This window comes from Monomorium pharaonis, unplaced genomic scaffold (genome assembly GCF_013373865.1).
Source record: "Monomorium pharaonis isolate MP-MQ-018 unplaced genomic scaffold, ASM1337386v2 scaffold_473, whole genome shotgun sequence".
NCBI classification, from domain to species: Eukaryota; Metazoa; Arthropoda; class Insecta; order Hymenoptera; family Formicidae; genus Monomorium; species Monomorium pharaonis.
In genome coordinates this window covers 1-16523 of record NW_023415773.1, presented here as the reverse complement: position 1 = coordinate 16523, position 16523 = coordinate 1, and the positions used below count along the sequence as shown (strand labels likewise).

The window sequence follows — 16523 nt, the reverse complement described above, 5'->3', positions numbered from 1 at the left end:
TTGCTATCGCTACGCGCATCGATACGCGCACTACTCAAGTTGCAGTCGACACGCCATCGATAGTCGCGATATATCGATACACACCTCTGAAACGGTCATCGCGTCGTTTTAAGTGTTTTCATCCATCAGCGCCTCTATGTGCACAAAATGTGCACATTGAACTATGTAGTCAAACGAATCCCATAGGTAATGGGCATGACTTTTCTGTGCCTCTTCTATGCTATGTCCAAAAATCGTTTGAATGCGCACGTCGAAACACACTGAACACTGAAGTAAAACAATTCGCTCCCCGAGTTTTAATTGTATCTCGAATCTGAACGATTGCGCGACGAAAAGTTTCATTATTGGCACGATCGACATTCTACCGAATGGATTGCGTACCCTCCTCGAGCGAATACGCGCACACGAAAACTTTGCTCGGAACAAAAATCAGCATAGCGCGAAAATGACGTGACGCCACGTAACGAACGAGAAACAACAATAATTCATAATAATAAAATTAAGCTGAACGTTACTGTCTATTTATTTTTATTTGGAAATCTAATAATGTCTTTTTTTACATTAAAACAAATTTTTTAATGTCAAAAAGATTTTTATCTGCACGATCGGTTAATGATCATGTGATTTCATTATTACCGATGGGGGTATCGACATACGTAAAAGTGTAGTAGTAGAATTATTAGAAAATCAATTTAAAGTATTAATTTAAACAATATTATTAATAATTTAGAAAAAGAGAGTGTTTGGGATTTATGAACTATGTAGCTCGATATCTACATTATATACAGAGGCTTTAAAAAATAAATAAATAAAGTCACATTTTTACTATTTTATAATTGCAAAGTAACTATTAGCTCAAGAGTCCCATATACTCCAAAATAAACAATAAATAAACAGGCAGAACAAACTCACTTCACCAGCCGATAACGTCGCTCTCTGCTTCCGGATTTGTCTCCTTCCGTCGTCGCCAAGACGATCGCGCACACCGGAAAACGCGCGGTCGTTCGACGTTCAATTCGATTCACTTCCGATATTCCACTTATAAAATGAAGGCGAAAAAGGCACGAAATCACTCGGTACTCCGATAAATATTCCGTTTTCGCAGTCTCCACGGGAGCGATCGAGGTGCACACGTCGAAAGTTTGAGAGCAACGCGAAGGGGAAACGACACGCTGGCCACCTCGATGCGAATGTATTTCTCGAGAGAATAAAAACTAGCGATAAGACACAAGTCCGGCTCCAGCATTGTTTTTGAGATCTCGATTGATATACCGACGGAACGAAGAAGAACGAACGAACGAACCATCTTCGGACGAGCAACGGACAAAAACTGAAACGCGACGTGCGGACTGCATACGATTCACTTCACACTAATGAACATTTTCCACGTACTTCACACACAACGTCGCTTTTTTTCCATACCTCGCGCGGACTGAGAAACACACCAACTTAATCACCGTTGTATTCGCGATATTCAATAGATGAACAGATTAATGCAACGATCACGAAATAAGTAATATGATTTCAGACATTGTTCCAACGGGACTGAGGTATCTAGCGAAATCTCGGAAGTAATAGGAAGGGCAAACGGCTCGCGAAGGTCACCTTAGTATAGACGCACTTTCCGAGAAAAAGAGACTGACCATAACCGTAACGTAAACGCGAGCAAACCTCGAAAGCCGTGTTTTTTCAGTTCTCCCTGGTTTTCCAAATCTCAATTAACATATCAAAAATACCAAGAGGGCAAGAAACCACTTTTGAATAATCAACGGACACTGCGAGCCGAGACACGACGTGTGGCGCCGTGATGCACATCGCACTACGGAATATTTTCTACGCATTTTACGCGACGTTGCTCTGTTTTTCATACTTTGCGCGGACTAACAAACACTACTAATTAGTAAATTACTAAGGCGACCACCGGTTGTTCGCGATATTCACTTCCAACGGTCGAAAAAAAACGCGCGATCGCGGAGCGTAAACGTAACGCAACCTCACTCCCACGTATTCGCGATGGAACTGATGAGTCATTCGCTACAGTGGAGGGGGGGACAAATTGGGGAGAGTAGCTGATTGGTCAGTTTGAATATCAGCATTTCCAGAAAAATAAAAAAGTGCCTCGCGACGTGTTCCAGCACCATTGCCAAGGCAAAACTTCTCTTTACGGAAAACAATTCGGATAAGCGTCGACACTCGAAATTAAACGCTGCCGAACCGAATGCGATTTCCTAGAAATCTTTGTCGTAAATCTATCGCTGTCTCCGTTGACACGATGAAAACACTCGTCGAAGACGAGTTGTAAACAATTTAAGATTTCGACGCGGTTTCCGAGAAAATTTTAGCTGCGACATCGTCAAAACATAAAAAAACTCGAGATATCTTAATCGTATGACATCGAAAAAAAACTTTACTTTCAGGCAAGCGATGAATACTCCAAAAATTAAAACAATATGCCGAATGCAAACACACAGATTACAGGTCAACACAGAATCAGATAGCCTATAAAATGCGTTATTAACGCCCAATTTGTGCTCTGATCTCGAAAATAATACGTATTTCAGCAACGTTTCGCAGTTAATATATATATGTAAATATATAAAGGGCTTATGAGCAGTCAGGAGAGTAAAAAAAAGGAATTTTTGTAAATTTTTTTTACCTGAATAAACTTATTTATTTAAAAACTTTTGCGTATAAAAGAGTAATTTCTGTAAAATACGTAATAATTTTTTCATTGATATAAAATCAAAAAACCAAACGGATTTTGTCAGTACCTTATACTTTCTGTTGTCGTTGAACAAAGGATTTAAACAAACATGGAATTTTCATGAAATAACGACAATTTAAAGTCAAAGTTATACGATTTTCGCTTAAAAAATCCGTTATTTTTTACTCGTGAAAATGAAATGTAGTCATTGAAAATAAAATCTTCTGTTCATGGACAAGCTTTTCATATCACATAAAGGTTTATATTTTCGTGAATATTAATCGGATCGACTTGAAACTTTCAAGGAATATTTCTAATATGTTATACTTTTAGATTAAACTTTAAAAAAATTTTTGATTTTTTTAAATTTATTATGACTGCCCATAAGTCCTTGAGTTGCTGAAATGGCCAACGAGCCTTTCAATTTTTTTCATATCTTCCGTAAGTTTTCCAATTTATTTTGTCACAAAGACAATTAATGAATTTACAATAAGTTTTTTCAAGCTAAGATAGCGCTTTTTAATGCAACGTTGATACTGGTTTCGCTTGCTGATTAATTGAGTGGCCTCGTTGTTCGCTCTGTAATCGTAAATGAAATTATATGATAGTGAGAAGCCGTTTCTTGCACAGACTCGAATCATCGACGTTTTATGCTACGTAGTATTATTAATTTCAGAAATGGATGTATATACTGCCGGTCTCTCAAAGGGCTGACAAGAGAGACCAACAATCGGTCTTGGGATTTTCTCTGACGATATAAACAATGACACGCAATTTTCCCTTCCATCGTCATAATGATTTTTTCTAATCTGTACAATTCTATATTTTTATCATCTATGCAATTCTGAAAATGCATAAGAATTTGCATCGCAGTCAAGAGTTCAAAAGTGAGCACGAATTCTAACCTAGAAAAACTGCGGTGTTTACGTATTCCTATAACCTCCGATTTCTGTAACATTTTAAGCAATTTTAAGGGTATCTGGTCGCAATAAAGCAAGCATGTCCTTTTCTCTAACAAAAAAAATCTCAAGAGCATTTTAAAGGCATATAAATATTCACTCGGTAGAGACTTGCAAAAGAAAATTAGTTCAGCGGCATATTCCCAAGAGAGATGCTACAAAAGGTGATTTTGAGATTGAGATGCACTTTTCGAACGATACATTTTCGTTCCCTATCAAAGTTGTTGGCCGATTTAAACGAAAATCTAGATAACAAGATGCAAGCTTGGCAGATATATTCATATAACGGTCTGGAAGGCTTCAAACTCTCCAACGTTAGAATGCCAGTGATCAAGAATCCTGCAGATGCTTGGTAAAATTGAAGCCGCTAATGTGAATCCTATTGACGTCGCGATGACTGGGTACTCTATGTGCTACAATATAGTATTTTAATAAGATTTTTATTAATTTTTAATTGCTACTTTATAGTAAAAGACTCATATAATTCTGTATAGTTTAAGAATTATGATTAAAAAGTATATATTTTGTTACAGATGGTTACGGCAATACTCTTTTAAATACCATACGGAAAACTAAGAATTTGGCTTTTGGAACATTGGAAGAAATGGATTTGCCATTGACACTAGGTAGAGACTTCGCTGGAGTAGTTGTATCAAGAGGATTAGCTGGGGACAGACTCAAGCTTGGCGAGAAAGTTTGGGGAGTGATTCCAATCAAACAGCAAGGCTGTCACGCGAATTACGTTGTCGTTGACAGTAACTTAGTAAGACACGTTTCATTTATGTATATATTAAATATTTAGCAAGCCAAATAACTTACAATCATATTAAGCAATACTTGTTTTTCTCACAAGGTTAATCCACGTCCCTGCAAATTGTCTTACATCAAGGCTGCAAGTATTCTGTATACTGGACCACATGGTCCGCACTATGGATAACAGGTGGACTATGTTATGAAACAGCAATAGTTACAAAACTGATAAACGTGTTTTAGTTATGGCAGGCTTGGGAGGTGTTAGTACCTTGGCTATACAATTGTTGAAAGCTTGGAACATGTATGTAAATATTTTATTGCATATATTACATTAAGATCTGTGACACATAAAGCATACAAATAATTAGTATTAAATTTAAGGTAATTAGCACTTGCAGTAGTGACGCTGTCGAGATGCTGCAGAATTTAGGTGCTGATGTTGTCATTGTTTACAAGCAAGATAGTGCCGACGCAGAAATTATTTCAGAAGGACCGTAAGTAACTTTGTAAATTAAAATACATTGTATTGAAATAAATGCAATATATATACAACTGTCTTATTTTCATGCAGGTATGACATGATCTTAGATTGTGCAAATCAAGGACCAGAGCATGTCAGAATGAAGGGATATCCGCACGATACTTATATAGCATTAAACTCGCCTCTTTTAAAAAAATGTCGATCATAATGGGTTGATTATGGGTATGGCGAGAAACCTTGGGGATCTTCTAAAATTTAATATTCCAAATGTGGAAAACAAAAGCTGTGTTAAATGGGAATTTTTTTATGCCTTCTCAGACAGGGATTAATGTTCTCCAGAAGCTCGTGGAAAACGGAGAAGTGTGTTCTGAGAATTTCTGACGCGCGTTTATTCTATTAAAGATTTTATATCTTGTATTCTGTCATTTGCAGATCATGCCTGTTGTTCAGCAGATGTATGCTTTCCAAGATTTGCCACAGGCATGTGACAGCTTAAAGCAAGGTCATTTAAGAGGCAAATTAGTCATTGACATGAGATAAGAAACCGAGTTAAGTATATCAATATATGTATAATTGTAGATAAAAAATTAATATATTTTTTTACGAATAATTTATTAATAATGATTGTTCTACATAATTTCTGCAATATTATGTTTTTCACATTCTGCATATTATTGTTATGTAAAACTTTTCAATTTTTGTCCAACAGTTTGCTAGGAGCTTTTTTTAGCACCTTTTTCAAAATCTCGTCTAAATACGCGAGTTCTCTAGTTAATCTTAATATATCCTTGCGAATTGGAGATAGTTTTTCAATTATTACATCCTTTAATACCAATTTATACTTATAAAAATGGAGATAAATCATAACAATTCATTTATATATTCATTTACTAATTTATTGGTAATAAAGAAACATAAATGAAAATTACGCGCCGAGATACAACAAACGGAGATAAATTTATTTCGAGAATTTTATATTTCTTATGGCACTCGCGACATTCTACCGAACGTATCCTTTTCGAGCAAACACTTTGGTCGAATGCGCACGCGAACACTTTACTCGAAACCGAAAGCACGATGCCGCGCTTTACACGTAAATACGACCTCTGCTACGTACGATCTGACATGGACGGCACGACGGCACTCTCAACACGACATCGTACCTGCATAACACCGCACAATTCAATTCTGAATACGCGAGACACGCACGGAGTCGACAGAGCGTCTGATATGTCTGACCGGCGGCGCTAGCACCACTAGAGTGGCGTACGTGACTGGAACGCGGAGCAACGGAGCAACATGGCGGCAGCGGCGCAGGCGCGGCGAGTCAACCGCCTAACAACGCCGAGTGGCGCCGACTAGCGCCGAGTACCGCCGAGTCTGTCTGCCAGCGGTCACGTACGCCATGTTACCTCGCGTTCTAGCGCCGGTCGGATGATCTGTTATGCCAATACTGAAACTTTAGTATTTCGAGCTGTGCTACGATTAGTTCGACACACGTAAGTACATTATACACATCGTGCTCTGAATATTCGGTGAGCCACCGCGTGACCTACGTGACCTACATTCGATAGAGTGGATAAGTAGACAGTGCTCGGCTGTGATCTATTCGACCGAACGTAGGTCACGTAGCCTACGGCAGAGCGCGCAACGGACCAACGGAACGGACAGACGGAGCGTGATGTGTGTACGTGAGTGTGCTCGGGCTTTTGGATCGCAGGCATCGCAGTATAAATTTCGAGCTCGAGTTCTGCCGTGGATGTGACGTTGGAGTGCCGAATGTAGTAGCAAATGAACATCTCGATACGCGAGTCACAGTGTCGTTCGTGGAAATGGGTCGTATGCATTCGTAAAGCGCGATATCGTGTATTCGTGTGCTTGTGCCTCGCCTGGCGACAAGCTAAATTTTCCCGCGTATTTCGCGTTTTACGCGATTGTGTTCGTGCATTATCCGCGCAATGTCGGGATTCTCGGATAATTTCCTCATCGATAACGTTTTCGCGAGTGAATCTTGTGCGAGCATCGTGAAGAAACGGTGTCGAACCAATAGTTTCGCGGAATTACACATTCTTCCGTTTTCAAAATAAAAATGTCGGACATAATCGTCGTCAGGAATGTACAAGGTACTCGTCATCACGTGATCACGGAGTAAAAGAAGAAGAGGGCGAAACAAAAGTGGTCCCGTTTTTAGATCTCTAATTAGAAGGGAATCTGCTGAAAGAAATGGATTCTTATCCATGGTCTCTCTTTGTAAAGAGAAAGAGAGAAAGAGAGAGGGAAAATAAATCGCATCTGTAAGTTGCATGTTCAGAAAGATGATGTTACCTCTCTCTTTCTCTCTCTCTTTCCCCCTCTCTCTTTACAAATGGCGACCATAGATATGAATCTTTCTTTCAGCGGATTCCCTCCCAATTAGGGATCTAAAAACGGGACCACTTTTGCTACTTACATGGAAGATCGTACTCCTCTACTTTTACTCCGTGCACGTAATCTCGCAATCCAGTTATTCGTGTACAAGTTAATTAATGCGACAAATCTTATTTATCTAAGGAATGCTTTGATGGAGCAACGATAAGAAATTTGAGAGAAAGAGGAGAAGGAGGAGGTTCGGGAGCATCAAGTGCCAGCAGAACAATCATGGGTAAATATTTTCTTATTGATTTAAAAAATTATGTTTGTATGTGTCTGTTAAATTTTATGAGAGTTTATATCCAACAGGGGATTTCTGTAAAAACAAATTAATTTTTAATTTAAATATCTGTTTAATAGATAAAGAAAAGGTTTAATGCAAATAATAATTATTTTATAAATGTTAATTGTTCACATTATTTTTAATTTGTACATATTTATATGTTACAGATTAATATATACGCCAACTCCGCTGTTGCTTATCAGTAAGTCTGAAACTATTTTTATTTTAACTTGAGATCTATATATCACTTCTCCAAAAGCCTGAATATAATCATAAACGTGATTTAGCTTCTTCATGATTTGTGATTTAGAGACTTCATTTTGGAGTGTTTTTATGTTTATATATGCGAATGTATATACATAATTGATATTTATAATAAATCCTTTAAATAATTTCCGGGTGCAGAATTGGATAATAATTAGAAAAAATTAAGTATTAACTAATTTTAAATGAGTGATTTAAATTTTTAATTACTTGCTTGAGAGTTGTGCACAGATCGCAAATAATTTTTTGAAAAAATTGAAAGAATGTTTTCTATACTTTGAAAAAAGTATTCTCTCTATAAAAAATATTTCAATGTGCAATGTTTTCTCGAATACGTCAAAATTAAGTTAGCTAGGAAAGGTAAATTGGCAATACCATCTGAAGGCAACTGTAATTTTCATTTTCTATTTTTTTTTAATAATAAAATGTCAGTGTAATAAACATGACTGAAAAAGAGATGTAAATCTTTCTCCTAAATTATGGTATGATTGAACATGTGCCCTGTAACTTGGAAATAGGCGATAAAATTGATTGCAACTGATTTAAAAAATTTTGTCTTCTCTCCTGTCTTCCATCTTTTTAAAGTAAATTAAAAATTATGCTTGTAATGAAGATTTATCAATGTAGTTAAAAAATACTTTTTCTCATATTAACAAAATTGTATTACGCATTTATTAAAAATATATTAGCATAGATGTTAGCTAAAAATATGAGAGAATAATGCAATGAGCTGCAATTTGTTACTGAGATTAGGTTAGATCTCGAAATTATGAAAAATACATGCATTAAAACAATTTGTAAATGCATTAATATGTAATCAAACGAACAAATTGCTTATTTTATAAATATAATTATAGATATGAAAAAGAAATGTTCAATTTGTACAATGAAAAATTGGCACAAGAATTACAAAAGATGTTTTTATAACAAATTTAATAATATTAGTACTTCAGAAAGAAAAGCATTAAGAAGGTAATTTGTATAAAATTATAGTTTATAAATATCTTTGTTATTTATATTAACTTCTCTTTAAAAAATTTATAATATGCATAACATTATATTATCCTAGTTATATGTATGATGTCATGTAAAATTTGAATTAACTAAAACAATTGATACAACATTGATACACTACATTTTTATTAAATTAAATGAGTGATTTTAGAAAAATATTGAAAAATCAGATAAGATTTAATCGTAAATGGGAAATTATATATAATAGAAGAAACAAACATTTAGAATAACTAGAAAAGAAGCGGGACTTGATGACTATGTTATTTATTCAATACTTAATACCAATATTACTATGGAATTAGGAGTAGCGGTGGGTATGGTGAGAATGAACTAAGACTTAAAATAGTTATTAAAATATTTCAGTATTAGTATTTAATAAATATTAATATAATAAGTTTAAATAATTATTGGATGTATATCTCTTTAATATAAATATATTTAAAAATAATTTGTTACATAATAAGTAATTAGTCGAGTTTCAATATCCATTTTTTCTGTTTATAGATAGCACGTAGCATACTTGCACTTTATAATCAATTAGTAGCAGATCGAGCAAAGAATCCTTATATTACTCAGTGGCAGAATACAGGGTAATAAAATATTAAGTTTTTGATATTTGTTTTCCTAACCCTTTCAAGCTTAGATTTTTTTTTAATGGGACATTTTATTTAGTTAATTTTTAAGATTTGAAGAATTACAGAATACAAAAAGAAAGACAAAACATAAAAATTATAAAAATCAAAGATCTAATATGACGAATCTAAAAAATAAAATAGTTTTTAATTGTAATGAAATTGTTTATTAGGAATGTAATGTAACAAAATAGCGTATGTTGCCATTTATTTAGCGCAAGTGTAAAGAAATTGTTATAGGTATTTTTCTTTGCATGTGTATTATATAGTCAACAGCATTTTTCCATCATTAGTTAATTTTCCAATCGTTGAAACAAAAAGCTTAAAATTATGCGCGTTTTATATTATATATAATACAAATATCATCAAAAATTTACTATTAATTATATTTGAGTAATTACCATATAAAAATAATACTTTCCATCGTGCAAACTTTACTAGAGTTCGAGAATTTTCTGATCTTGCTACAAAATTAATTTTTTATATTTTGTAATTTTATTTACATCTTAATGTATATGCTATATTTTTTAGTTTGAACAATTTCTTTTAAACAAATTATAATTGCATAATTTAATATTTATAACAGATGTGATTTTTGAAAGATTAATTAAAATTTTTAATGTTTGTGTATAGTTTTAAATTTAAAACGTGAGATTTTTTAAATATATAAACATAATGCACAAATTATGTTTGTAGGGAAAATATAATTGTTTTGCGAGGATATAATCACAAGCATTTGAAATATCTCGAAAGTGAAACGAAATTTGCAGCTCTCGGTAAGCACGCTATTTATCATCGATGGTGTCACAATCGTTTAATGTTGGTATTATCATTACTTGGTCGAAGGGAAGATTTCGAAGATATTTTCGACGGACTTCCATCTTTACGAAGATGGTAACACACAATATTTTAACTATTCTTCACCAATTTAAAATTATTTAATGCAATAACTGCGATGTATCAAAAACGACATACATATGTACAGTCAAGTTAGAATTGGTCGTAGTGCTAATATAATTTTATATGAAGATATTTGTAATACTGCTACTGTCTTGTTCATTATCATACATTTATTATCAAATTCTTACGGTACTCTTGTATCGGTAGCTAATATTTCGTAGAGAAGTGAATATATAGAGCGAAAGTTATTTTTACATACATTCAAATAGTTTAAGTTTGACATATTTATATAATCTTTATTTTATATAAAAAAGAGAGATATCATTTCTATGAATGTGAAAAAACAAAAGTTGCTCATATGATAAGAAGATGCAAAGAGAACGGTCGGTAAGACTAATGTACCGATTGTATTCCCGCGAAAAGATGATAATGCCTCGCGAAGGGTTCAAAGAGTACTCTCGGTGGCCTAGCAGCGTGTCACGCATACTCGAGTGAACGATGAAGGAAGTAAAAAACGTGTTAAAGCGCAAAAGGTTGTGTGAGAGAAAGAGAGAGAGAGAGAGAGAGCAAAAGAGAGGCGGACGCCACGCCCGCCCCTCCATGCCACGGCACGGCCGCAGAGGGATGAGGGAGGAAGGGGGCGTTGGAGGAGAACGACTGGCAGTCGGCGCAGCCGCCCGCCGCGTTTTATGCAACCAGTCTTGCTTCGGAGCGAGCGAACCCACTGCCCCGGCCTTTGACAGACGGGGTAACGTGTGCAGTGCCATATCGTTATTGTCCGCCGTCGTCCGTCGGCCGGTCTCTCCGCCCGTGTCGTGCGTGCGCCCGCGGTCTCAACGGCGCGCGAGGGGGACCTGACGATTCCGGGATTCCCGCCGCGGTTTTTGAGGCAGGTCACGACGGACCCTGCCTACGAGCCTGGCGTAACATCCTACCGCCGCCGTCCGTTTTCCCGTGCGCGCTGTGACTTTGCCGGCGAGGCGAAGACGAGAGCGAGAGCGAGGAGGACTCGGCGCGCCTCGAAAGGCGACGACGAGACGGTGGTGGTCGCCCGTTGTATTGTATATCGCTCCCCTTGCCAGAGCTGCGCCACACGTACGAGTCACGATCGCACCCCGTAGTGGTAACAGTGTGTAGGCTCGTGTCTGCCGAGAGAGTGTCAGTGCGACGGCGGTCGGTGGTGTCTCGACACATATACACACACACACATACACGGGTGTTGGTATTATCCGCGTGTACTGTGTGTGCGTGCGTGCGTGCGTATGTGCGTGACGTGTGCGTAAAGGCAGGAGAGTGCGACCGCGGGCCGGTGGTGAGCGTGCAAGAGAGAGGGACGGGCGCGACAGCGATGCGGCCGTGAATCCTCGATACGTGGCTACGTTCACGCCGCGTGTACTCCGCACGGCGCAACGACAACAACGACAACGACAACGACGTCGAGGACGACAAAGACGTCGACGACGACGACGACGACGACGGAGACGGAGACGGCGACGGCGACAACGACGGTGGCGGCGGCGGCGACGGCGGCGACGACGACGGCGGTGACGACAACAACGACGTCGACGTACACGACAACGTTGGTCGGGCAGCTACGATCGGAGCGACAGAAAAAGGCGCGCACTTACACGCGCTCCGAATTATCACGCATTCACATAACCGCAACGCGTCTTCTGACGCGTGCAGGTTCCTAGCTCGGTCGACTTCTTCGACCACCTCCTCCTCCTCCTCCTCGTCGTCACTATGGCGGACGACGAGGTTCTCTTCGACGATGTTTACGAGCTCTGCGAGATTATCGGCAAGTGAGTAACGTGAGAGTCCCAGGGAGGGCGAGAGCGAGCGAGCGAGCGAGCGAGTGGTGTGTGTATGTGTGTGTATGAGAGAGAGAGAGAAAGAGAGCGCAAGAATCTGCGAGTAGGGTGTAAGAAGGGTACTGCGTGAGAGAGAAAGCGCGGTGCGATTGGATGAACGGCAGTGGGCGGAGGTACTTTGAACGTGTTGGTCGCATGTGCGTCTGCATGTGTGCGTGCGTCGCTCGAGCGTCTGCGCGTACGCGAACCTGTCAAGTACGGGAAAATAATACCCGTGTCACATACGCGCTCGCGAAGCTCGTACATACATTGGCGTGACACGGGAACGAGTCGACGAGTGAATGACGACGCGTGCAGAGTAGGCCGAAGAGATGAGAGTCGAGTGAGGAAGACGAGACGGGCGTCGCGTGTGTGCACATTCCCGTCGCCCGCTTCCGATTTCCACCTTGGTCGAATTCCATCCAGCATCTCGAACTCGATCCCGCCACGCATGCTTACGACGATGAATAAAACTGTTAATCATTTCCCGCTCATTCCCGAATCACGAATAAATTCGTATGCTCTATTCTTAATTTCAAATCCATCATGATTCAATCGGCATACGTTTGAGAATGATGTGCTAATATCAAGTTGTTAAACAATGATTGAATTGTAAACGACGGTGCTTCTTATCGTGATGTCAAACCTTTAAAATGGAGTTGTTTATATAGAAAGAATTCCTCAATTCTGGAGAATAAATAAGTGCATTCAAAGTTGATGCAACGTAGATGCTTGTTTCAATAAGGCTTTGACGGTTCGTGTTATATCTTTTTCAAAATAAATGGTTTACTTGGCATATTGGCAACAGCCCATTTGTCTGTCAGGTCTGTCTGTCGATAAATCATTTATCTGAGCCTTTACGTGTTCAAGGTAGACTTTCCCAATTTGTGTGGGAAAGACGAGATTATTATTACCTAACTCCGAAAAAATATACAGAAACGTTAAAATGTGCATTTTCATGAAAGTGGAACAAGAAAATAGACAACCAAAAAATAAAGCAATTAAGATCAAAAGACTATTTAAAACTCGAAAAAGGTTTTAAAGAAATCTTGGTTTTTTTCTAGGTGATATATAATACTTATTTATCGTTTCTGGACTACGTTCAAAGTTTTAAAAAGAAATTAGAGAGATTATATCTGGATGATATCTTGATATAAAAAAAAGTACGGAAAAGAGAGAGTAATAGCCATATTTTACAAAGGAATTCTTATTCACTTTCGTATTAAATTTTCTTAAACATTTAATGAACCGAATATATATTCTTTTATTATTTTTAATTTTTAGCCAATATATATCGATGTTGAACAAAAATGGAATTTAAAAAACGATTATTAATAAAATATAAAATAAATAATATTAACAAAGACGTATATTTTTATTGATGGAAGATTTACACGAAGATTTGAAGCTCTTTAATACTTGACTCTCGTCCTGCTACGTTAGCGATCGATTTCACCGAAACCAGTTTATTTAATCTGCTCAAAGACTATAGCTTGAAAAGCAGAGATTGCTGTCACAGAAACGCAATTTCGTTTCTATCGGAAGCCAATACTTGATTTATCATTCAATTGGCTAACCTTCATGCCAAAATAATATACGTCACCAGCTGCGTCTAAAATATCCGTCACAAAGGCGTAGGCTATTCGACGATCATCGACTTGTGACTCGGGTATATTCTCTGCCTGTTTAAACTATTCAATTTATAATTTGCAATTATCATGACGTAAACATTAAAATAGTATCTTGCATTTTTTATTTATGTTTTTTTTCCTTTCTTTTTTTATATGTGTATTTTTAAATCGGAATGTTTATTATGTTGATTAACAGTGAATAGTCTGATGTCAGTGTTATATTTATATTCTTATGTCTATATTAATCAGTGATATATACATTACCTTTCAGTAACCGGTCAGTGAGAGTACTTCCCTCTTAACCAGAATTACTGAAAGAGCAAATCGTCATTGATGATCATAATTATAAATATACCATTGTAAATCAATAACATTTTACTGATTCGGAATTTAGAGAACATTATTACATTTTATAATATGATAACAAATTATTTTGTTATAAATAATAATAATTTGGAATAATTTTAAAATTCAACTACATATGAATGTCTTGCTATTTTCACTTGTGTAATTAAGTAAAGACGCTTTGTCGCGTAACAATTAGCGCAGAAACATTTCAATGGAGATAGTTTGAAGAGATCATCATATACTACATATACATGTCTACATGTGGATCTAGTCAATTAAATTCAGCGTGAGGGTTATCGAGAAGTGGTGCATTCTTCATTCGTTACAGTTAATTGAATTCGCACAGCCGACGCTCTTTCCTGCGTCAATTAAACTTAAATAAGCTGTAAGCTATAGCTTGCACAAACGGTTCTTTTAAAGTCGTCCCTTTCAATTGACTGCTACAACAGTTTTGTTCTGTATTTAAAATATTACGGGGTAATAGGAATATAACAACAACAACGTTTTCTACTTATATTTTATTTTGAATTTCCTCCAACAGTTCTCAGCTTTGCAACTCTTATAATTGAGTTTTCAATGAGTTAAATAAATATTTAATATGTTTTAACTTTTCGCCGCGAACAAATTTATAAAAGACTGTACACAACAATTTAATTATCATTTTACATATTACAGCCGCTACGCTTCGTAATTGAGTTTCTAAATTATATGCATCATGCAAGTAATACATTTTACTACTCGTAAAACAGCTCTGTAAATTACAATCAGTGACAAGTTAGTGAAAATATTACTAATTTCAATGGTATACTTGTCAATCAGTGAAATAAATGATCTTTTAGTGATTATACTTCTGAATTGAAAATTACTAAAAGACAGTAATATTCATTAATAATCACAGCTAAGTATACCAATCTAAATGTGGTAATACACTGATTGTCATTTAGAGACAGGAAACATGAAATACGGATATTGAAAATACGAATAAAGATTACGCATGACTAGATATATGAAGATAAAATTATTATTAATGCTGTGTGCATATTTGTTTCTTTATGGATATTACTAGTTAATAAATAAGGATCAGTTGTATCGAGAACTGTGTGGAAATGGAAACGAATTTATCGTACAGGAACCCCCAACGCTTTTACTTCAGTGCTCTATCGCTTCGCTGGAGAGCGAAAGCACCGAGAATCTCCAGAATACTTCGACGGTTTTAAATCTCGATGCGGACACGTACAAAGCGAAATACTAGGCAGCGTGCTCTGCTTTTACGATTCACGCCCTACTTTTTATTTGTCTTGCAAACTTCCAAACGGAAGATTCTATGTTATATTCGCGTTTTTTTAAAAATAAGAATAAACTTTTACCCGTGAAATTTGTCCCTTGGACTTTAAGTACGCTGTTCGAGTTTTCATAGTATTCCTGTTGTTGGTTAGCAGAAATTATGTTGCGTACTATTCTGCCATCACGCAATTGAAGAAAGTACGAATACGTTTAAGTTGATATTTGAACTACGATGTTAAAGCAATGCTTTATGAAATTAAATTAACATAAACAAAAAGTTTCAGCAGTGATGAAAGTGACAGATATTAGAAATTCTCGTAAAGGTCATCTTATGTAAGATCGTACACATTTTAAAAAAAATAACATTGATGGATGTCGAAATATTTTTAATAGAAAGTGATAAAAAATTTTGTACTTACTAAGTCAGCTGTTGGTATTATGTGTTATATGTTTTAATAGTTGAATTTCAAAAAATGTTTGCATAGCACTGAAAATAATTAAGATTCTACTTTAATATACAATAAAACTCGTTATATATAAATATGGGTCGAGGCGACGAATCTCAAATTGATATTTTTTTATATATTTTGAAGAGTACTTGTACTTCTTTTTTTTTATGTTTAAAATATTGAATTTCTAAATTAAGGTTTAACATTTTTAATTATCAACATTTTGCTTTGAGATATAATAATTAAAGGCAAATAATGTTTATCAATATGATAAGTGACCGATAAAAACGAGAGAAGAAAACAATTTGCTGTGATTATTAATAAATGTAATAAAACACAATATACATAAATGCAGAATATAAATATGAAACAATATGTGGAACGATTGATTACAAGTATTTTCGACATAAACGGTATATTCAATATTTGTTCTGCAATAATCTAATACGTTTAATTGAAAATCTCATATCTAAGAACAATTCTGAGGGAAAAGGCTTTTTTCGGCTTATTCAACTATACACACGATTAACGTCTCTGTTCGGAAAAACATTCCTATTTTTTC

The 16523-nt window shown here is 36.3% G+C and overlaps 1 protein-coding gene, 1 long non-coding RNA gene and 1 pseudogene across 2 annotated transcripts; all 3 read left to right on the top strand.

The window, feature by feature from the left end:
- The first annotated feature begins 108 nt into the window (after positions 1 to 108).
- On the top strand, positions 109 to 5507 carry LOC118648504 (annotated as a pseudogene).
- A 360-nt stretch (positions 5508 to 5867) lies between these two features.
- On the top strand, positions 5868 to 7844 carry LOC118648506. The gene is made up of 3 exons (XR_004965316.1): positions 5868 to 7020; positions 7448 to 7538; positions 7757 to 7844. It is a non-coding gene; the product is annotated as an uncharacterized LOC118648506 (long non-coding RNA).
- Positions 7845 to 8774: 930 nt separating this feature from the next.
- LOC118648505 lies at positions 8775 to 13171 on the top strand. Its single transcript, XM_036294826.1, has 4 exons — positions 8775 to 8825; positions 9093 to 9186; positions 9372 to 9457; positions 10196 to 13171. The coding sequence occupies exons 2-4, from the start codon at positions 9160 to 9162 to the stop codon at positions 10395 to 10397; spliced, it is 315 nt and encodes a 104-aa protein (XP_036150719.1). The 5' UTR covers positions 8775 to 8825; positions 9093 to 9159; the 3' UTR covers positions 10398 to 13171.
- Positions 13172 to 16523: the final 3352 nt, after the last annotated feature.